This window comes from Carassius auratus, unplaced genomic scaffold (genome assembly GCF_003368295.1).
Source record: "Carassius auratus strain Wakin unplaced genomic scaffold, ASM336829v1 scaf_tig00000254, whole genome shotgun sequence".
Classification (NCBI taxonomy): domain Eukaryota; kingdom Metazoa; phylum Chordata; class Actinopteri; order Cypriniformes; family Cyprinidae; genus Carassius; species Carassius auratus.
Window position 1 is genome coordinate 729,435 of NW_020523286.1, and position 24,114 is coordinate 753,548.

Consider the following 24,114-nt stretch of genomic DNA (forward strand, 5'->3'; position numbering starts at 1 on the left):
TTTATTTCATGTCGTTACCAAATTAAAACGATATTCAACGTCTCGTGTTACATAAGTAAAGAGAGTTTGCGATTATTGTTTCATGTTGACTTTAAAAAACAGTAATGGTTATTTTGTCTGACTCTTCAGTGTTGAAACAGTTTCTTCTTTATTTTCTCAGGTCCATAGACCCCCTGGTCCCCCATATACAGCACATGAAATCAGCAAGGGACACCCTAACCTAGCGGCCACGCCACCAGGTCTTGCTTCCTCCCCTGGACTCTCTCAGGTATCAGTTTCAACAGTGACCACTGCGCATCTGTATGCTAACCCTAAAGGCTGGGATGCAGGAGGAGGGGTGAGTCCACACACAAGTCTTTCTGTTTGTCTGAATGTGTCATTTTTATCGAAAACGAATCGAAAACGCTAGGCTATATCATAACATTAACCATAGCAAGGTCAATCTAATTTTCCGCTGCTCTTTCTGTTGTTATCCAGCACTTGGTGGATTTATTTGCTAATTACCTGTGATTTCTCTATCTCTCCATGCTGTTGCAATTTGTTTTTAATTTGCTCATACACAACCTCATCACGTACCATTGCACTGACCTGGCGAACAATCTCAGCTTCAGCGGGGATACTGGGTAGCTCCGTGGTTCCTGCTTCAGTCTTTGCGCACATTTCTTTTTATTGTATTTTATGTATTATTTTTAGACAAACACCATCCTCTGCATTTAAAACACAGACTAGCCCCTCTGGCACTGCAGGGTTGTCATATTGAAAACACCAGCTCAAAGAGTCACAAGATACAGGCAATGTTGCTAGGTCCCCAACCCGGGGTCGGTCCCGGAATCAATCAGTTTGTGTTCACACAACTCAAACCTGTTCTAATGTCTGGTGCAATATTTTTTCTTTGTAAAGAGCATGTTAATAATATGTGACTATAGGCGGTTGCACAATGTATGTACACTTTGCTTATTACACACACAGGGACGCAAAGCAGCACACAAATGCCCCGTTTCCACCGCAGGAACTTTACCCAGGAACTAGGGACTTTGGCCTGGTACTTGGTGTGTTTCCACCGCAGGAACCAGGAACTAAATAAAGTTCCGGGTAAAAAAAATGCCCCTCAGAAAGTCCCTGATGGCGAGGTGGTACTTTTTTAAAGTTCCGGAACTTTCGGGGGCGGGACTTGGGCGCTAAAAATCCTGATTGGTTGAGTTCACGCAGCATTGGTTGAGTTCAACCACCATTTATTCGGATCAACATTTTCAAAATATTAAATGTAATTTTAAAAGTATTTCAGGCGAGAATGTAGTTGTTTAAAACTGAAATCTGTGGTTTATTTATAAAGACAGCGCCTATTTTAGCCGATCTCAGAGACGGTCAGCTCCACCCAATCAGTGAGAGCTCAGTCATCATCTGTCCGCCGAGAAGTTGTATATACACACATATCCCTGAACTAAGTACATTTCTGCAGCTGTTCTCATGTTAAAATGAAAATGAAAAGAGGCAGTGGTATTTGATATCCTATTTAGTTTTATTGTAAATATAAAGAGAGGAAAATTGCAGTAGCCATGGTCAGCTGACTGAAGTTATCAAGTACACTGCTGTTTACAGATTTACCGGACTTGCGTCGTCACGTGCATCACCCTCCCGAGACGAATGCACAAAGTCTGAACTACCGAGGACGATGCACATCCAAAATCAGCGTGCTTTCCATTGAGAAACGTCACCAGTCTATTTGCCTAATCTTCCCGGTACTTTACACCGCGGTGGAAACACAGAAAGCAACAGGTCTGGGGGAAAAAAAGTTCCTGGGAAAAAAAGTTCCTGGTACAAATGTTCCGGGTAATTTCGGTGGAAACGCGGCAAAATATTTTTAAAAATGAAAAATTTAATTCCGGCATGTAAATGGCGAACCTGCTATTTACGAACGGCGCAAGCACAACTGGCTTGGGTGATGAGACTCTGATTGGTTTATTGCACGTTACGGCCAAAAAACACCCATTACTCATTAAGAGAATAAGAACAACCCATTTAGACCATGCGCCTTTGGCGTGGCGTCTGTTTTCCTGTCTTTAAACTGGCAGAAGTGGATTCGGACACTCCCTGAGTGCACCTGAACCATGCGCTTTAGACCATGCACTTCGATCGTCAAAATAGGGCCTTCTGAGTCAAAGAGTGACTCTAAGCTCTGATTAAGCAATTCATTTCATATTAATAAAAATGTGTCGGTATATTGGAGCATTTAAATAGTTAAAAAAAATAACGTCTTGTTCATTTAGTGTTTCAACACTGAAAAACATCTTCATTATGCTAAATTAGATCTACTTACATTTTTTTCAGGGACAATTTGGTAAAAAATTATGGTCCCTTTGATAATAAAAAAAAAATATTATTTAAGCCTTTTAAAGCAAATACACAACTACTGTGATATATAATGAATATTGTCAGAAACCTCAAGATGCTGAGGAAAAAACGAAATACATTTTTAGCTAGATTTCCCAGCCCTAATGCCTGCCACAATTAATCAGCACATGTACATCAATGTTTTGTTGTCTTGTTTCTCACAGATACATTACACAGAGGTCTTTATAGGTCAGATGGAAGGTATTTCACATAACTGGATGCAGATGTCAAAGCACACACAGCCACTCGCGCACATGCACACTGTGCCCATCTGACTCTGACACAGGAATAGAAAGACTGTCAGGGTGACTCAGCTGTTCTCAAGCTTGTTATCTGTCTGGGACCAGCACTCACATTCCCACTTTACTGCTGCCCCGCATTGCCAGTGTGACTGCCTATTAATAAGCTAAGAGTGCTCCAGAGGCTAAACATTAATTACGTATCTACCCTTTCCTCTATCAAAATCTGTGCATGTGAATGCAGGAATCGCTGAGGTTTGTGGATGTCAGAGTCGGATAGAGATTTGGGCTGAATTTTACTTCAATTGTGCCAAAAATCATAATCATGATTATTTTGGTAAATATTGTAATCAGGATTATTTAACACGTTATGCGTGGGCCATATGATAAAAAATTGATGTGAATGATTTAAAGAAAGCGATATATATATATATATATATATTTAAAATATTTATTTTCTGTAAATAAGGTTGCTAGGACATCTACATAAAAAAGTAAAGGATAAATACAATAGAATAAAGGAATAGGGCTGGGCATTAATTGATTAGTCTACTTTTTTTTAATGACGTCGATTCAGTATCGATTCTCAAAAGTCACAAATCGATCTTTTTTGGTATTTATTTCAGCAATCATTTAACACAAGATCTGATTAACGTGAATCTTATCATTAGTCTTCTCCACTAGATGTCACCCTCTTATTTACCTTAGTAACGTAAACCATGTCATTTATTCATTTGATTTCTGCAGTGAATGAATGGCTGATACAGCAGATGCACCATTTTGTTTATTTCACACATACTTAAGCGCAGGCCATGCTTGCGGCGTCTCATTATATGACGATATGAACACACGAAAATCATCTCCAGCTGACAGTCACTTTTATTTTAAGAAAACTACCATCATATCACACACACACACATATCACACACTCATGGCAGCCTGTCAAATAAAAGTTTGGTTTAACATGAAGAAACTGCAACAGAAATGTATTCGCCTGTTGTGCAGTCTTAAGACTCCGTGCAATAACAACACCACTACTACTACTACTTAGTGTTGTCAAAACACCCGGTACTTCGGTACCAAGTCGGTACTAAAAAAATGAAAATGTCACGGTACCAGGTTTCTTTAAGTACTGGTGGTACCGAGTACCTGGTCGACCTGGTTCTTGACGCGTACAGCGCTATGATTTCCACAAAGCAGAAAACGCGGACGGAATCTCAAAATCCAGTCATGAAACTGAAACTTACATTTTAATATGGACAGTCAGGGAATTAGTCAAAGTTAGCTTAAATTAATCAAATCAAATCTCCATATGGACCAGTATCTGTAAATGATTATAAATTAATGAAACTATTCTTTAAAGAAATAAATCACACAATATTTCTTCCATGTTTTAATTTAATAGCAAATGCCCTTTTATTTACCAGAAAATAAAATGTTTAAATTTCATTAATTAAAAGACTAATTAAATTTGTGTGAAACTTGTTTTCTGTTTTTCATAATTATATTGCTTGTAGAAAAACTTTAAACACAATTGTAAATAAGTACAAAGAATGGCTTTGGTTTTATTTTTAGTGATAAAAATTTTTTTGTGTATTTTTTTTTTAAGCATATTTTTCTGTTTTGCTTTGGTACCGAAATTAGTACTGAGAACTGTGGATTTTTCCTGGTAATCGGTACTGAATACTGAAATTTTGGTACCATGACAACACTAACTACTACTACTACTAAATGTTTATAAGATTTAGTTTTGTAAAAATAAAAATAGCAGTAAACCAAAAAATAAACTGCTTTAATTTTAATTTGATAAAGATAAATTGATTTAATGTTTTATGCCTTCATTTGATTACCAGAAAAATAAGAAACACATTTTGCCGTTATTGTTTTAAAAAATAGTACCCTATACAAAAAAAAAGTAAAAAATTCAGGTGTATGGCTCTTAATTTTTTATTTATTCACCATCTGTAAAATGATGTTTACTGTTCATGTTTTAGAAATATCAATAGCATTTATATTAAACTATATTCATTAAATGTTACCAAAAAATTGTTACTCGAATCAAATCAGAATGAATTGAGAGCTTTTGTATCAGAATCGAATCGGGACATCTGAATTGATACCCAGCCCTAACAAAAAAGATACAAATTGTGCTTTGTTTTTTTAATGCAAGTCTAAATTATTCTGTTAACAGCTTACTACAGAAATTGAAAGATCTAATGTAAAACTATAAGAATTAAGCTTCCTTTGTTTATTTTCTTTCTTTTTCTTTTTTTTTTACTTTGTAAATATTATTTGCTTATTTTAGAGTAACATTTGCTAAATCAGTATTTGCAGTCAGCGCCAATAGCCTCATGATTTAATGCCATTTCACTTCAGGCATCCTAAGTTCATGTCCAAGCTCACGGACAGATTCCAGATTGAAGTCAAGTCAAGTCTGCTTTATTGTCAATTCTTACATATATACAGTACATACATACAGAAAATCAAAACTGCGTTACTCTCAGACCCCTGGTGCATACAGATAACATAAACATTAAAGCCTAAAAATCTAGATAAAATATAAAATGTAGATACAACTGTACAATAAGGGAATGTAAAAAAAAAAAAAAAAAAAAAAAGACATACTAAAATTAAAAATAATTTAAATAAAGCAGCGCAAATTCCAGCCCCACTTAACTAATTGTCTACTTACTGTCCTATCATAATAAAAGGCAAAAATGCCAAAAATACATATTTTATTGCGATTGCAATTAAAAACTGGAATGGTTGACCACTATATAAACAAAAAAAATCTATATATTGCTTTTGCCCAATCATTTTTCAAACCTTTCAAGAAAACCGAAAAGTTTTAGGTTCAAACCCCACGCTAGGCAACCCACAAGCCATCACCATTCTTCCACTTGAGCAAGGTAGAACGACGGCAAAATAAATATACTGCAAGTTGCTTTGAATGAAAGCAACTGTTCCGTCATCCTTTATAGTTCAATATATCCTGAACCCAGTGGCACACAAACACTCCGTTTGTGCCCACTCACGTCTGAACAGGACTACACCTCTGTTTCTCTCTCGCTTTCTCTGCCTTGAAGCCAGTGTTGAGAGATGGCAGATTTGTCAGTGTCAGCAGACCGCAGTGTTTGCAGCGGCAGGGAGTGGACACACTCACTCTGTCACCCACACTCACGCAGCACACGCTCACTCAGCTGTAGGGATTTTATCAGAGAGGCTAAAACTCACATCCATCCTAACTGCTGTTTATCTTTCTCTGCCGGTCTCTACTCGACCTCTCTCGGACCCCGTGACTCTGCAGCCTCCATACACACCAGGGCAGAATGCCGGCACGACCCCTCTGGTCTACTCATCACCAACCCAGCCAATGAACACACAGCCTCAGAGCCGCCCGGTGAGTGCCTGTGATTCCATGTTATTTTTTCAAATTAGACTTCTGTTAGAAATGCTTCTTTTATGCTGAGCACTTTGCTGTTGTTTATGGTGTGGTTTGTGGTCATTAGTTGGTGCAGTGTATATGTTACATATAACATACCTTGCGTCATTACTTCCTCTCGGGAAGTGCGCTGTATATGCCATGCACAGCTTGTGGTTTATGTGTTTGTGGGTGATAATTCTTACCTCTCGCTTCTTTCTTTCTCTCTGATTCTTCCCTTCTGCCATGCTGCTCTTTGCCTTCAATCAGTTTGCCCCTGTGCCTCGTCCTACCCATCACCAGGTAATGTACGCAAATGCATGGCCTCCTTGCATGCAGTGACGTTAGCCAGTAGCTGTTTTATTAACAAACCTTAAAGGAGCCACTCCTTAAAAATGTATCATTTCAGACAGAGGGCCAGGACTAATGTTTGTTTGTTTTTTGCTGTGTAGTGTATTAGCATTCTAAATTAACATATTACAGTAATTATTATTATTATTTTTTTTTTTTACAAAAATCTTAAATTATTTTCCCCTGGGAATTTGTAGGGGCCCCCTGGTTGAGGACCACTGCTCTGTGGTCTTGTGAATTATTGTACCTGGCAATGTTGTCCCTACATTAAAAAATAGTCCCGGGGCCTATCAGTTTAATAGCAAACAAATACTACAAGACTGAATTCGCGCTGCACACACTTAAAGGGACAGTTCACCCCAAAATAAAAATTTTCATCATTTAATCACCCCACTGTTGTTCCAAATCTGTATGCCTTTATTTCTTCTGTGCTACTATAGGAGATGTTTTGTCTCATGTTTTTTCAATGGGGCCCAGTGTTATTTTAGAACATGTTTACATTTGGAAGATTTGGTTTGATTAAAACAAACTCCGTTAGAATTGAATAAGTGTAAACTCCTGCCGTTGTTTGACTTCTTAATTCAAGCTTAATTCATGTCCTAAAAGTGCATTTATCCCAGCACACAGCATTGTTTTGGATTTGTAGCGAATCAGCTCAAAGGGGAAATATGAATAATCAATCATAACTAGTTATGTTTAATTATAAATATTGAGATCCGCTGTAAGTATTTACTTGACATCTCAGTGTCAACTGTCTGTCAATTCGAAGAAGTTGACTTTCCTGTTGAAGGAAAACAACTTTCGTACTGTACAATACTATTTAGAGCAAAAATCTGCATTATTAGGGACTCCAGTTATGAACAAACAATGAACGACCTCAAGTGTGATACAAGTAAGACTTTATTAACTACATAAACACTTAAACTAACATACACATACACACACATGCGCATACAGTTGGCATGTGTTTCGACCATTAAAAATTCAGCTGAAAGATACCAAACATGGCATACCTGTGATCTCTGTTAACAATAGTATGCGATTCTAAAATATTAATTTAAAAGAGTTTGAATCAATACTGTATAGAACAAGGTTACATTTGTCTGTTTCAAAGTGTATTTAGAGTGAAAACTCTATATTTCCTTCGAGTTGTAAAACAATTATATATTGATGTGTTTCTTTGTTACCATATTAACCAGAGCCCTGGTTTTCTCTAGCACATGTTGGGGAGGGGTAACGTTCACTATTTGTTAAATATAACAAATAATCATGTGTCCGATCCACCTCATTCATTACAGCTGTTTGTTAAGTTCGCAAAATATGTCATAAAATCTGTCCTATCAGCTTATGACTGTATCCTAATGCTTTTGTTTGGTATCGTTAGATTTGGTGTGAAAAATCACAGTGTGAGCACTAAAGTCCCAAGTATTCTTTTTTTTAGCATATGCACACAGCCGAATGCGTAGCCTTTCAAAGTATAGTCCATTTGATGTACGTGAACGCAGGCAGTCCATCTTTGTCCAGCATCTGTTCTATTTTTCTCCAGAGCTCGGGGCTCCAGACTGCGCTTAAAACAGTTGCAACCAGAAATCTTAATTTGCGAATTAAGTTTTTGCTGAGGTCGCCACTGGTGACTATATAAATTTGCATGTAATGCTTTTTTGCCATTGTTTTGCAATCACGTCTTTTGTTATTTTGATGTTATAAACTGAGATGATACATATCAACGTTTTTGAAAAGCATTTACAAGCAATTTAAAAACTTATAAAAGAGGAAAATAGTGTAAAATCCAATGAACTGCCTCAACGTCACAACCCTACTGCAGTATTGTGTCTTTGTTTGGGATGGGAGAAGCAGACATCACGTTGCCTGTTATGTCTTTTGGGCTGTTGAGCACAGTGGCACTGAGAAAATTATATTTCACAGACTGTAAGCTCTTTTATTTTACAAATGTAGGATTGGTCACACAAATTGTTCAGTTTGTAATGTGTACCAAACCAAAGGCCTCGTATCAAAAGGTACAAATACGTGTATCGTTACCCCTACTGGTGATGAAATCTGCTTCATGTGCACTGTATGCAGACCCTCGGGTACATGTAAAAACCGAAGTATACTTTGGCCTTAAGTGATCCAGATTTTTGGCAGTATCTTGCAATCCATTTAACCAGTAAGCAATTTGTAGGCAAAAAAAAAAAACTTGAAAGATGCGATAATCTCTCAAATAAGAAAGAAAATCATACAGGTTTGGAATGACATGGATTAATAAAAAAAAGAGAGAACTGTACCTTTAAACATCAAATGGCAACTAGCTTGAGTCTTTTAGTGTGCTTACTTTATTATAGGGTCTGTTTGCTTCTGTAAGCTTAAACTCTAGCTCAAACTAAATAAGTCCACTTGTTCAAAAGTGAATAACCAGGTGTAGCTAGTAGATCTTGTCTGTAGTAGTCCATTATAAGCTTGACTAGCTACATTATCTACTACATTCGATCACCCTGTCTGGCTCTTTAAACACTTGACACACAGACAGAAACACACACATTCAAAAATACTCAAGGAGCATACTGTTCAGCAACTTACGCAGTTCAGAATTGTTTGTGAAATTTCATTGATCTTTGTAGATCGCTGGGATGTATACATAATTCTGCTTTTTATTATTATAAATCACGATGCATTAAATTATTTACTTGAAGTATCACCTGTGGTTTTAAAGTCATAGTTCATCCAAAAATGGAAATTCATGTGATTCCAATTTTAAAAGGCTTTAAAAGTCTTATTTTACATGTCATTTAACACCATCACTGTGTCTTCATCTGGGTGTGTTGTTCCTGAATTATTATCCCGTGATTCATCCCATTTTACAGAGAGCTTTGAACTTCTGTCTCTTTAAATATTGAACTTGTTTCTGCTCAAGCCTATTTATCTTCCATTTGGCTTTATCCGTTTATTGTGAGCATCTGTGAGGGTTAGTGGATTTCAGGTCCTGTTTCTTGTGCATTTCTACATAAAGATGATGTCACTTGGCTACCCAAAAAGGAGAGTATAGTGCCCTCTTGTTTTGTAAATGGCTTTCCCTGAAGGAAAGGCTCTTTGCATGCTCTGTACTGCAGATCTCTCCTTAAGTGTGTGTGTTAGTCTCTCTTTATCCCTCCATACCAATTAGTGCATTATCCCATTAGCTTCTCTCTCTTTCCTGCTTCAATATTCAAGGGAGGATTCAGACCCATTCAGGTAATTTGCAAGTCTTGAGGAAAATACATGGCATGAAGTCCTCCGTTTCTATTTCCACATCATCTTCCTGCTTCCCAGCTGTCAACTGCACTGCAGCTACCCACCCCAAAGACAGCAGAATCCTCCATTTCAGTTTACTTCTCCACTGTATATGTTCATGTTGGTCTTATTGATTTGAAAGTGCTTGCTGTATTTTTATTTTGTTAGGGTTGCATGCCGACCGGTTTCTTTCTATATGCATTGATTGCTTCCTGTTGGAACTGGTTGTCGACGGGTGGATTCACTGTTGTAATGCTCAAGGCATTACAACAGTGAAAACATGACTGCTAAAATGCAGACATTAAGATTCTGTGTGATTGTTATACGAGGGTTTTCATGCTGCTTTTCAGCTGTTAGACGTTGATTTCTAACAGCATTAATGTCTTCAGTGAATTTAGTGACATGTTTATTGATGATGGGTTTTTTATTGCACCAGTGCTCATAAATACTATTAAAAAAATATGCAATTAAATTGTTTTAATTAAAACAAATATAGTTGATGAGGAAAAATATAGTCAAATGTAGTTAATGAGAAAAAAACGCTGCAAGACATTATGCACCAAAAAAAAGTAGGGAAAATTGATTTAAAAAACCCAGTATGTGGAGGATTGATCTGCTTGTGCTGGAAGAGCAAAACACTGGTGAGCTGAATCGCTTGCTTTGCCAGCAGGTTAATTTGCAACATGTAACATATTCTATCATTCTATCGTTTGAGGAATGGTACATTTTTTTTTTTTAATGTTTTTTGAACGAAGTCTCGTGTGCTTACCAATGCTACATTTATTTAATCTAAAATACATTCATATTGTGAAATAGTATTGCAATAAATAAAAAACTTTTCTTATTTAATATATTTTAAAATGTAAAAGTTGAAATTTCAGCAGCCATTGCTCTAATCATGTCACAAGATCCTTCAGAAATTATTGTAATGTGCAATATTAAAATGTATTACTATTAGTAGTCCAGAATCACTACTATAATTTTACTTTGGACTCCTGGCTCTGTAGAGCCTGAAGGTTAGTTTTTTTTTTTTTTTTTTTTTTGGTGTGTCTAAGTAGGTATTATTTGTGAGCCATAAACTGCTTTTACAAGCTGCCACTCATGACCTAAGAACCAAAGTTTTGTTAACCATATTTTAACATAAAAAGTATAAATTATGAAATAATTTAATGATGTGATGAAAAGAGTATTGCATTAATATGCTGATTGTTGTCTAAAACTGGACAGTATCATTTGATTAAAACAGCTTATAAACAGTCTTCTCATTAAAAGCTTCATTGTCTCCGTGTATGATAGAATGGTCAGAAGAAGATCTGTCCTACTTTTTCCTTACAATTTCTGTTTAAAAAAAATTAAGCCGAGTGATATTAAAATAATCTCTAAACTCGAAATATTAACTTAATAATTTGATGTGGCATCAAGATTGTCAAGAACTCTGAATAAAATGAATGGTCCACAGTGTCTTGGACCACAGACCTGTTATGTTTCAAAGTAGTTTCAGGCAAAGAATGGAAACTTAGTTCAAAAGCAGTTAAAACTGTGGACAAAGTGTTTAGAGGCAAATGATTACATTAAAAGTTCTTAAATTGCAGCTTGATTAGTCACTTTCAGTTTTCGTTTCATTAAGAATTTTTATTGCGGTGCAGCACTCATTTTTCGTTGAATAGATTATACATGTGTATTTTACATTTCCCTAGGTTCATCTACTGTACCATCTTTGAAGGCTTCATGTGATGCTTGGCCTAAAGAATGGACCTTAAGTCATATTGCCTTCCTGTTTGGTACGGCATTTTAATTGGAAGTGTGCATATGATGCCTTAAAATGCTGCCTCTGTAGGTAGCGCTGCTGGCTCCTGATCATCTGTGGCAGTTAGAGTAATGCTGCATCTGCAGATAGTACAGCCTCTGTCTGTGTTCAAAGAGCAGCTTGCTGACTGTCCTTAAGGGAACTCTTCTCTACTGGTCACACCCACAGTCTCCAATTACTGTGTGTTTCGGTGTACTGTCAGCATCAGAGTTCAAGAAAGACTGTTTACCTGTGACAAGCTTCTCCCATCTGCTTAATAATTAAAATCCTTTTCACATCACCGTCAGTCACCGCACTTTAGGGTATGCTGGTTCAGACATTGTAAATGTTTGAGATCTTTTTAATTAAAGGTTTCTGTTCAATCAGTCTCAAGTGAAACGTGCTTCATATGATCTATAATTCAACAGTTTAGCTCATGGCTGTAAATATATTATGGTCTGATGGTTATTAAATGGGATGTTAAATATGTACAAATTTTTGGGGTTGGTAGATTTTCTTTTTTCCTCTTATTCACATCAAAAGCTGCTTTTTTTTTAATGAAACATGAATGAAATGATTACAGTGGCTTTCTTTTTCAGTATATTTTATAATGTAGATTATTTCTGTGCATTTTCAGCAGTCATTACTCAAGCCTTCAGTGTCACATGATCCTTTAGAAATCACTTTAATATGCTGATTAGTTGTTTTCAGGGTTGAAAAGAGTTGTGCTTCTTAATACATACATTTTTCATGGTTCTTGGACAAACGTGAGGTTCAAAAGAGCAGCACATTTTTAAAAATAGAAATATTATTTACTGTCACTTTTGTTAAATTAAATGCGTGTTTCCTGAATATTTTTGTATTTTTATACTGCCCCCAAGCATTTGAACAGTAGTATATATTTTGAAAATCAAAAACAGCTAAACCTAAAATTACAATATGAAGCAAACAAGCTTTTCTGAAAGACTTCTGTTTTCCATACACACACACACAATGATAATTGTTTAAATGTGGTTGTCACTCCTAAAATGTAACAATGTGACCTTTGTGTATAAAATATAATTAAGCAACCAGAAAAGGAGTGACACCTGTATTTAGCCGCAGTGTGTACGTGGCCCTTATTACTCACACATTTCCGAAACTGTTAATACACTGATTAAGTGGGAAACCAGTTATCCGTTTGTTTGGATGAAAAATAATGATTCACTGTTGTTGTTTGGCCTTGGTACATAGTCACAAGTGTGAAAGCTTGTGTCAACAGGTCTATTTTAGGGATTTATTAATAGGAAGTTCTCTTCATAGTACAGCAAATAAGCGGCTTTAGTTTGCTAGTTCTCTTCAGAGTTGAAAAGAAAAATCTCCCTAATGTGAAACCATTTTAGCTAAAGTATTAAAGACAGAGTTCACCCAAAAATGTCATTAATTACTCACCCTTGTGTTGTTCCAAACCTTTAAGACCCTCGTTCATCTTCAGAGCACAAATTAAGATATTTTAGATGGAATCTGAGAGCTCTCTGACCCTCCTAGAGATAGCAAAGACCCTTAAGGTCCTTTTACACCAAGCACGATAATTATAAAGATAACAATAAAGATATAGTTCTAAAAATCGTTCTCGTTATTAAAGAATAGCAGAGTCCACACCACAGCTATTTTACAAATCTCCTTGCTATGTTTCTGGTCCTTGATCGTGTAAGGGCATTCGCTGTCTATGGTGGGTCAGAGAGCTCACATGCATGCATCAGAAATATCATAATTTGTGTTCCGAAGATGAACAGCTGTCTTACTGGTTTTTGAACGACATGTGGGTAAGAAATTTTTGGGTGAACTAACCCTTTATTACTTTTGTATTCTTTTGAGTGCATGTTACTTAGGATGATATGTTGTTACTTGCATGCTATTACTTAAATAGTTTTACAAATATGTCTTCAGTGGACTTCATCTTAGATGCACAACATGGCTGAAATGTTACTCTCATTGGTTTGTCAGCGTTTCCAAAGGTGAGCCACATAACGTATCTCTCCTAACAGTTTTTCCAGAGGACGCAGATGCAAACGGCGCGGTCTGCCATTCCAAGCAACAACCCTGCGATTCGGCCCAGTTCTCAGACCCCCACAGCAGCGGTCTACCCCCCCAATCAGACCATCATGATGACCATGGCTCCCATGCCCTTTGCTTCCCCACAAACACCACAGTACTACATCCCTCAGGTCAGACAGCACAAGACTGCAGACCGGAATCACGTTACACTAACTGTATCTGGACCGTGTGTTTATATCAGGATGTTTAATGAGCTAGACTTGATTTGTTGTGTTACGTACAAATTTGATTGCAGAGTTATTTTCTAGTTATATATGTATTGTTTTCAATTATACGTCACTCATTTGTTATTTGTAATTCTACAGTACCGTCACAGTGCTCCTCAATATGTGGGGCCTCCTCAACAGTACCCAGTCCAGCCCACTGGACCCAGTACCTTCTTTGGTAGTCCAGGGGACTTCTCTGCAGCTTATGGTGAGTTTGGCAACCTCTTTCCTTACAATTTCATAATTTACATATTTTCAGAAAATTACTACAAATGTGGCACATGATTGTGAGCAGTTTTAATATACTTTATGCGATTTCCCTTTGCTGCAACAACTATATAAATTACAGTTTTAAATAAAATTTGTAAAAATCTAACATTTTATTGGATTTATTTTATGTAAAGTTATATAATTGTTATAAATGTAAAGAAAACATTTATAAAGTTATTATATTTTACACTTTTTGTCCACAAAATGTATAGCATAGCTTTCATTCATTCATGCATTTATATTTGAATTTATAACCTTTAATTTTATAGGCTTTGCTATACTATTAATTGATTAATCAGAAATAATCAACAAAATGTTCATTTTAGTTTGAATTATTTTTGAATATGGAACTAATTAAATTGTCTTGTGGGGTTTGTTAGGAGCAGGACCTTCCTACTATCCTACGCAGCACATGTACACACCATCTCCACCCATTATAGTGCCTACACCACAACAACCTCCACCTGCTAAGAGGGAAAAGAAAACAGTGAGTGTCATCATTGCATACATTGAGTATCTTTATAGCAGTATGTAAACTGGAATCCATAATGCCTTTCGGAAAGTTGTATTGAAAAAAATTCAGATGTAATTAACAAGGCTTGAGAAATCCAGAAAAGGTAGTAAATTATGTTTCTAATGCTTTATCATTTAATTATCCGGCACTTTATCGTCCTCCAAGATCCGCATCCGAGACCCAAACCAAGGCGGCAAGGATGTGACGGACGAGATATTATCAGGGGTGGGACGGCCCTCCTCCACTCCTACACCTCCACAGGTAAGATAGCCAATCACAGAGTTCGAATCAAACACACAGACCCATATTCACACATACAGATTTAGCTTGATATGTCTCCTTTTTTAATTTCTGCACCTTGGGAATCAACTCTTACGAAAGCAACCATCCAGAACCGTAAAATCAAGTCTGAACACCATAGCAATCCCACTGACTTTGTAGCCACACTGCCGAAGTTTCTATTCCTTTATATTCAGGGGCCCGTTCTTCGTACGTCGCTAACTCTGTTAGCTGGATTTGATTGTTGACGATTTGGCATGATCTTGGATCGTTTGGTTCTTCGAAGCTCATCCCGGAGCTGCTGTCATGGCAACAGGTCCATAAGCTTAAACCTGCTCGGGAGCAGCTTATTTCATGTAAACAGGATTAGATCGCTTCTTTTCAACCAGAACTGATACTCAAAATATGCCTGCTATCACCGCTACTTTATTACAAGAGTATTGTACTGATCCAGGGACAATAATTTAAAATAATAATCATTAAAAAAATTATTTAAAAATAATATAAAAATGTTGTGTAGTCCATAACAGCCTACTATAGACACAGCCAGTTTTACTCACTGAAATATTTATTTGTCATAAAATTATTACTTCATAATTGTATTAGAGTCGTACACACATGCTATACAGATAATAGAGTCGTGCATTATTTTGAGTGATGACTGCTATTATAAGAGTGGCTTGATGGAGCGCAGGAGATGCAGATATCATGATATTGACTCTTTAGAAACTTTCATTAATGCCGTCACGTAACAAATCTGTCCAAATATAAAATGAAATGAATAGATCATTTCTACATTGAAATAAAAATGTAAAGACTGCACAACTATTATAAATTGCGAATCTAAATAATTGGGAATAATGAAAAAAATTCTTATAAAATAAAAACATGTATCTATTATCTGTCTCATGTATCTATTATCACATTTATGTAGTTTTGTTTGCTTGGCTGTTTCCTTATAAAAGTCCAGAAATTTGTCAAGTTTTTCGTCAGGTGTCGTTTTAAATTATATGACGTCATTACATTGCCGTCTTGCCACCAGCCAATCACTGCACTGCTGATCATGGTTTCGAGTATCGATACATATCCCCTTTTAAGACAACACATGAACATGCAATTATCTCAGACAACTCAATCCAGCGATACTAATCATACACAACAGGTGTGATCGAAGAACCCAATTAGCCGGATCAGGATTAGCACAATGATATCATCTTGGATGTGTCATTTGATCTCGGATGTAATAAGCGACGTACGAAGAACAGGCCCCAGGACTTTATCTTCTTATCTAAAGCCACAACTTATATCTGTGAGTCATTGCCTTTATTTAAGAGTCTTTTACCCACAAGCCACCAATTTTAATCAATGCACAATTAATGTATACTAATAAAACTTTTTTTTTTTTTGTGGAGGTAAAAGTTTTTTGTTTTTTTTATGTAAAAAGTTTCAACTTGCATATTCTGCCTCATTATTGTTTGTGTCATCCTGATCCCTTTGTGTTCCCTGTATAGTGACTCCTCATCAGCACATTTTAGATAGAATATCGTAGTCCTCTATGTGCATAATCTAAAACAGGGGTTTTCAAACTATGGTCCACGGACTGCAAGGGGGTGCGGGGTGTCTTTGTCAAAAGTGATATCACAATATTTTATGAAATATATTTTAACAAGAATTTTAAAAAAGGCAGTGTTTTAGATCTAAAAAAATTTAAATTTTATATATATATATATATATATTATTAATATTATTATTATTATTCTTATTAAAAAATAAGTTTTAATATTTTCTTGTAACATACACCATCCTTCAAAAGTTTGAAATCAGTAAATATTATTAATATTAAGAAATGTGTACTTTTATTCAGTAAGGACACATCAAATGTATCAAAATACTTACTAAAGGCATTTATATTATTACCAAAAATATATAAATAAATAAATAAAATCCTGAAAAGATGTATCATTGTTTCCATGAAAAAAATATGTATTCAACATTGATAGTAATAAGAAATGTTTCTTGAGCACCAAATCAGGATATTAGAATGGTTTTCTTAAGGATCATGTGACACTGAAGTTATGGAGTAATCTACACTTTAAAATGTTTAGGTTTGTCCCCGACTAAGGATTTTCAAAGTTGAATCTGAATTTTCAAATGTTGCGGACAGTTGACTGACAGTCGAATCAAAATACATTTCCAAGAGTCAAGTCAGACATTCGACAGTCATAATTACTGACGTTAACACACAGGGACTTCTGCACCAAATGACAAGCTATCTGCATCAAATGCTCCGAATGCATGAACATGTCTGTGCGGCTCTGAATGAACTCCTTTTGTGGACGCGTTCTTCACACAACAAAGTGCAGAAACACAGCAACTAAACTTAAAAAAATTCACAGCATTAAAATAGTGTTCTCATTATAATGTTATGTATATGACAGTATATAACAGTCCCAGTCAAAGTTATTAATATTCTGCATTGTTGTTATTTGTGAAATCAGACAATGAGCACCCCATATAGCCAGTTAGAATTTAGACTGTGATATTAGTAGTCGATTCAGGCTCCTCCTATCGAAACATTGACTCTTCGACTATTTGGCGTCACTAAAAATGTTTTTTTTTTTTTTTTTAGGTTAGTGTTGTCATCAGATTAATCACATCCAAAATAAAAGTTTTTGTGTACATTATATATATATATGTGTGTGTGTGTGTGTGTGTGTGTGTGTGTGTGTGTGTGTGTGTGTGTGTGTGTGTGTGTGTGTGTGTGTGTGCTGTGGATATTATGTATATATAAATACACATATATACAGTATATATATTGAAAATATTTGCATGTATATACATTTATATATTTATATTCTTATATTTTATATTATGTATAAATATATTTATATATATACTTGTTAAATATATATGTGTTTGTATTCATAATGAATAATAATGAAGGATATACTGTTAATTTAATACATTGTTGATAGTCAAATAGCTAACAGATAAAATCCAGTCATTTCTTTTAACACACACATATATATATTATACATTTGCATTAAATTTTACATTTTTACATGCAGTATAAATTAATCTATGTAAAAGAGGGATCATTTTTGGGAGATTTTTGGCATAAAATGGTTAAAAACCTCTTAATTGTCACCCATCCCCTCTGTGGGACGCCTAAGTTTACTTCACTGTATAACAATTCAATCCTAATCTAATCATGACAAAGTATATATTATTGGAAAGGTCTAAGACTCTTAAATATATATTTTTTATTTTGTATATATTTTTTTTTTTTGTAAAAGAAAACTATGTAGAAAATTGATAGATTCATTTATGACATGAGTGCAACTCAAAAATCTACATCATAACAGGAGTTCTGACCTTTGTCAAAAAAAGTCTTCTTCATTGCCTTTTTCTATAGCACACTTTAGAAATCATCAGAAATGTGATTTAATCAATTAAAACTTAATCTCAAAATGCATCCTTTGAAACCCATTTCAAAATTAGACTGCATTTCTATGAAAATGGTACATCAATATCATGTTACAAAATGTTTTCATTCTTGAATTATAAAAATGTAAGTTTGGATCATGTATTTTCACGTCTGTGTTCAATAATGTGAGGGACAGTTAAGGGGTTACCCCCCCCCCCCCCCAATCTAAGGCCATGTCCACACTAATACGTTTAGTTTGAAAATGAATCTTTTTCTCTCCGTTTTGGCCTTCTGTCCACACTGAGACAGACATACAGTCGTGAGTGTGTGCGACCTGTACATGTCAGTGAATGGTGGGTTCTTTTCGTAAATAAAATAATCCTGTCAGAAGAACTACATAAAACGTATAATGTCTGTTCCATGTGTATCGTCTGTAGTGAGCTTTTTTGAGGCTTTGTGCATGTACAGAAATAAAATGTTATGTTTTCTGATGTTTTAGTGTGGGTGAGACTAAGTTTGCAAAACACTTGAAAACACTAGTGTGGACAGAGAGGGTTTTAAAACGAAAATGCCATTTTCAAATGCATCCAGATTCATCTAGATGTAGCCTAAGGCATTGTCCCTGTCGATGGAGCACTCACTATGTTTTGACATTTCCTCCGTCTTCTCTCCCTGAATGTTAAAAGTGTCTGTCTCTGCTCTCTTTCCCCTTTTCCTCCCTATGTTTTGTTCATTTGTGCCCCTCTTTCTCTTCTCCATTCTCTTTATTTTTCTGGGGGTTTTTTTCCATTCTGTTTGTGTGCTTCATACGTGCTTGTGCCTTGTGTCTTTATGTTGCTAGTTTTTATGCCGCCCTCATTATCCTCACAATTTCTACCTCAAATCCCAGCAGCTGAACAGCCAGGTAGTGGATCACGGCAACATCAGGTATACCATGGACAGCGCCCAGCTTCCTGCAACCATCGACTTGAAAGCAGGTCAGGCTTTCCAGCAATTGCCACCTTCTTCCCACAGGGTCAGAGCAGTGGTCCACAGTCACAGGTCCGAGAGTTATAGACAGCAGGGAATAAACAATCCTGAATGCAAATAATAAAATGAAACTAATTAGGCTTATTAGGGGAAAAAATTCTTCTCATATACTGCAAATTACTTTTTTTATTCATTCATTAATTTATTCAACTATGTATTTATTTATATTTTATAATTGAAATAAATATAACATTTAATTTATATTTTAGTTGTATTTTATTTTATACATTTATATAATATTTTATTTTGAGACATGTCACTGCATGTCATGCCTAACCTCTCATGGCAGGTGCATCATCAGCTTGAGATCGGCTTTTATAGAGACCGCCGATCAAACTTCCCGAAGCAATTATCGTCTGATGGTGATCAGTAGATGATCAATCAGAGCACCCCTATAAGTGTATATTGTACGATTTAATTTTCACATAGAAATTCTTAACGCTTTAAAGCTGTTTTTTCTGTTATATTGCCAACAATATCACTCCAAATATATTATACATTTTTATATCACTTTGATATTCTTTTTGATAATATAATATTCTCACCAAAAACATGAGCAAACTGTCAAGCAAATTTCTGTGTTCTCAGGATTTATTTGTATATTTAAGTTCCTTACTCTATCAGTTTATATAGCTCTAATGCGTTTCCTTGTTTACTTTATGGCTCTAGATGACAAGCCAAAACTAGAGTTTGCCTCGCAAAAAACTGCATCTCCTGGATTGCGGGAGCCAGAGACTCCATTGGAGAGAAGAGATCCCAGCAGCCCAGTCCAGTCGCCCTCTCCCCCACAGAAAACTGAGCTTCCCCCCTCTGGCCCAGACATGGCCTCAAGTGTAGCTATGACCCCAACTCTTTCCATACCTGCCTCAACAGTGGAGTCAGCTGATGTCCCGAGCCCATCAGCTGAGCCTGTCCCCACTAAAGCTATCACACCAGAACCTGAAAGCTTAGAGCCGGAGAAATCCTCCTCAGAGCAGCCCTCACCTCAGAGCCTGTCTACGACCCTTGCCCAGCCTGAAAAGGCCATCAATGGGCTGACGGACACCGATGCTGCTCCCTCGAGTGACGACTTGGAATCCCAACCCAGGGAAGTCTCTCCGTTGCTGCCTACTTCTAGCGTGCCCCAGTCCCCCAGCCCGGAGCCCAGGCCCATCACACCGGTGCTGGAGGCCAAGTCTGCGGCTGGAAAGGCGGATAGCCCCTCGCCCCCTGCTGAGGACAGCACTGGATGTCCCGTCACCACATCCCTCTCCACCTCCACTACTGCTGCTATCTCCACCACACCTGCTCCTCCTCCAGGACTCACGCACCCAAGTCAGGGTTCTGCAGGGTCAGCCAAGGGACCGTCTACAGGAGCAGAGCTCAAGGAAACAGGGAAGGAGACCGAGGCCTTCCCGGACAAGAGAGGCGAGCCCTTCTTGCAGTCCAGAAAAAGCTCAAGTCAAGGTGAGCAGTTGGAATATACGGCTAAGATGAATTGCTATGATTTAGGGGTCGGTCGAATGACACAAGACTTTTCTTTGTACAGCTACATCTAGTGCACCAAAGACCTGGAAGAAGCCAATAGAGGACATACCTGTAGGGCAAGATCTGTGTTCAGACAAAGAGGTCAAATTACCGCAGTATTCCTTTAACATATAACATTAAAGTAATAAAATTATGTATAAAACCAAAGCTATTTGACACTAACAAGGCATTGTTTTTTGAATTTGAATGTGATTTGACAAATCCAGCTTATATCGCTTATATGTATGTGTTTGGTAGGAGGACGTGGATCAGTCCTCTATGGAACCTGCTGCAGAGATCCCCAGTCTTCCTCCTGTAGAGGTGGAGAGGAGGCCGTCAGCAGAAACTATGCTTGAGGAGAACGGAGAACAGGAAGTAGAGCCTCTGAGAAACGGGGCTGAACACGCCTCTGAAACCGAAAGCAGTGACAGCATGCAACCGCCTGCAGTCAAAGAGCCGCTGATCAAAGCAGTGCCACGTAAGGCCATCTCTCTATAACCTTCTCTAGTTTCCCGCATGTGTATCTGCCAGGTTTTACCACTGAAAGCCTTTCTGCTCTTCTACAGAGCTTGCAGAGAAGAATGGAAAGAAGCAGTACGACAGAGACTTCCTGTTGGGCTTCCAATTCATGCCTGCTTGTGTGCAGAAACCAGAGGGGCTTCCTCCTATTTCTGATGTTGTTCTAGATAAGGTCAGACAATATTACAAAGACAGTTTATTAAAAAGGTTAAAACAATAGCTACTATGTGAACACATTATATTGACAGCCCTATTTTGAACATGTATATCATGGTTTGTCCCATTAAATGGACTGCTATGGAAATCTGTTGAATCTGTAAAACTCATTAGTGATCTTGTACAGAGAAGTACGTTGTTCTTTAAGAGAAGCCTAATGTGTTTCTCCCTAACTGAACAGATTAACCAAAATAAGCTGGCCATGCGGCCGGTAGACCCACGTGTAATATCCAGAGGCCCGGACTTCACACCAGCATTTGCAGATTTTGGCCGACAGATTTCAGGAGGCAGGGGAGCCCCGGTTCGTCCCAACTTTTTACATTTTTATTTATACAAAAAAATATGGAGTTTTGATTCATTACTACAGTAAGCCAATTATTATGCTCTGAGATCTTTCATTTAGTTACAATTTACATTCCCTGCACTACGTTCCTACGATCTATTTTCGTAAATAATATGCAAAAGCATTTTTTTTATAAATACGTGCATATGAATAATCAGACAGATACACAGAAATTTATATCAGCTGCTCACCTTCATGTTACTCTGAACTCGTGTTTTTCCTTGATGCACAAAAGGAGAAGTTTAGCATTTGTCACTGGTTTCTCACACATTCCTTTGCTCTTCTCTCACTGCCATAAATATATAATACAAAAAGTCATTTATTATGCTCTCTACCTTAAATGCAATTCAATTCTAATACTTCACATGAATTAAAACATTTTAAATTGATCTTACTTTAGATATGCTCTTAATTCTGTTATAATAATTTCTGTTCCCTCAGCTGCTGAATGTTGGCCTGCGTCGCCCATCTGGACGTAAGATCATCACAAATGTGTCGGTAAATGATGACGTGCAGCTGAAGACAGCAGAGCATGCATGGAAACCTGGCATGAAGCGGGACAATGTCATTGACGATTCAGAGACCATGAAAACTCAGGTCTTCCTGCACTTACACTTAATCCGGAACCAAATGCAAATGTCTTATTTTGCAGCACAACAAAAGCATGCTGTGGTATCCAGATGTTCAGCTATGATTAAATCATTACATCATTACTTTCTCTTATATAGAAAGGAAATGGAGCTTGGGATTGATTGTTGCATTCTGTATTGGAAAGTAAAGTAAAGGACACTCAGTAATGTGTTCATTGATATTTTTACAGGAGCTTTTCCGAAAAGTCCGTAGTATTCTCAACAAATTGACACCACAGATGTTCAACCAGCTGATGAAGCAGGTGACTGACCTCACCATCGACACGGAGGAGCGGCTCAAAGGAGTCATAGACCTGGTTTTTGAGAAAGCCATTGATGAACCCAGCTTCTCTGTGGCCTATGGCAATATGTGCAGCTGTCTGGCCTTGGTGAGTCAGACTTTCCATTAAAACCAGGGTTTGTTCAAAAATATCAAGTGATTTACAAGTTAAGTAGATCACTGATTCATTATTTACATTTGTATTTGTGTTTTTGGGAGCAAAGTGAAATTGGAAACTGAGTGTGTTTAGTTGGTGAGTGCACGTCTAAATTAGTCACATGCTGTGTGTGTAGTTAAAAGTGCCCATGACGGATAAGCCCAGCACCTATGTGAATTTCCGGAAGCTTCTTCTGAATCGCTGTCAGAAGGAGTTTGAAAGAGACAAAGTGGATGACGATGCCTTCGAGAAGAAACACAGGGAGCTGGAGGCAGCTACTTCAGTAAGTCCTTCAGCACCAAAAGTATCACTAAAACTGTTAAATGGATCTTAAATGGATCACAGGCCATTCAGATTGCCTTGATGCAATTGCCTATAATAACATGAGATATGAGAACGTTTCTTAGAATTGTTTGTGTGGATTTAAATGACCTCCAAAACATTTTCCGCAATTATATTCCATATTTTCTTTTATATATGTATATATATATATATATATATATATATATATATATATATATATATATATAAATATTGCTAGTATTTATATTTATGTACCTGTGAGTACATATACAAAAATGAATGGTACATGAGCCTTAACTCAATTAAATATAAAATTAGTTTTTAAAATAATTTTTTTTTGTAATTGTGTGCATATTTATACCGTATTTTTCAGACTATAAGTCGCACCTAAATATAAGTCGCATCAGTCCAAAAATACGTCATGACGAAGAAAAAAAACATATATAAGTTGTACTGGACTATAAGTCGCATTTATTTAGAACCAAGAACCAAGAGAAAACATTACCGTCTACAGCCACGAGAGGGCGCTCTATGTCTTCAGTGCTAGACTACAGGAGAACTGAGCAGCATAGCTCCTCAAACCTGTAGACGGTAATGTGAACTCTTGGTTCATGTCATATTAATTTTGATAAATAAGTCGCACCTGACTGTAAGTCGCAGGACCAGCCCAAACTATGAAAAAAAAGTGTGACTTATAGTCCGGAAAATACAGTAGTTAGTTACTGTCATTGACCTTCATGTTACTCTCATCTCATGATTTTTACTGTAAAAGTAGTCGATGTAAGTCTTGTGCTGTTTTTAAGTTTTTTTGTTTTTTTTTATCTTTGTGTAACGTTGTGATTCTGAATTCTGAATTTCTCAACAACAAAAAAAAAACATTTCAG

At 36.7% G+C, this 24,114-nt stretch overlaps 1 protein-coding gene across 1 annotated transcript in view; it reads left to right on the forward strand.

Moving 5' to 3' along the window:
* Window positions 1-24,114, forward strand: part of LOC113068883 (eukaryotic translation initiation factor 4 gamma 3-like) — a 44,547-nt gene that overhangs the window by 9,709 nt on the left and 10,724 nt on the right. Inside the window, exons 3-19 of the mRNA XM_026241769.1 lie at window positions 161-337; window positions 5,938-6,030; window positions 6,322-6,354; window positions 9,610-9,630; window positions 13,483-13,662; window positions 13,858-13,966; window positions 14,409-14,515; window positions 14,708-14,803; window positions 19,138-19,225; window positions 19,947-20,723; window positions 20,806-20,885; window positions 21,042-21,261; window positions 21,350-21,474; window positions 21,700-21,819; window positions 22,303-22,458; window positions 22,682-22,879; window positions 23,064-23,210. Coding sequence (XP_026097554.1) covers window positions 161-337; window positions 5,938-6,030; window positions 6,322-6,354; window positions 9,610-9,630; window positions 13,483-13,662; window positions 13,858-13,966; window positions 14,409-14,515; window positions 14,708-14,803; window positions 19,138-19,225; window positions 19,947-20,723; window positions 20,806-20,885; window positions 21,042-21,261; window positions 21,350-21,474; window positions 21,700-21,819; window positions 22,303-22,458; window positions 22,682-22,879; window positions 23,064-23,210 — 2,727 coding nt within the window. The remainder of the gene's footprint in view (window positions 1-160; window positions 338-5,937; window positions 6,031-6,321; window positions 6,355-9,609; window positions 9,631-13,482; window positions 13,663-13,857; window positions 13,967-14,408; window positions 14,516-14,707; window positions 14,804-19,137; window positions 19,226-19,946; window positions 20,724-20,805; window positions 20,886-21,041; window positions 21,262-21,349; window positions 21,475-21,699; window positions 21,820-22,302; window positions 22,459-22,681; window positions 22,880-23,063; window positions 23,211-24,114) is intronic.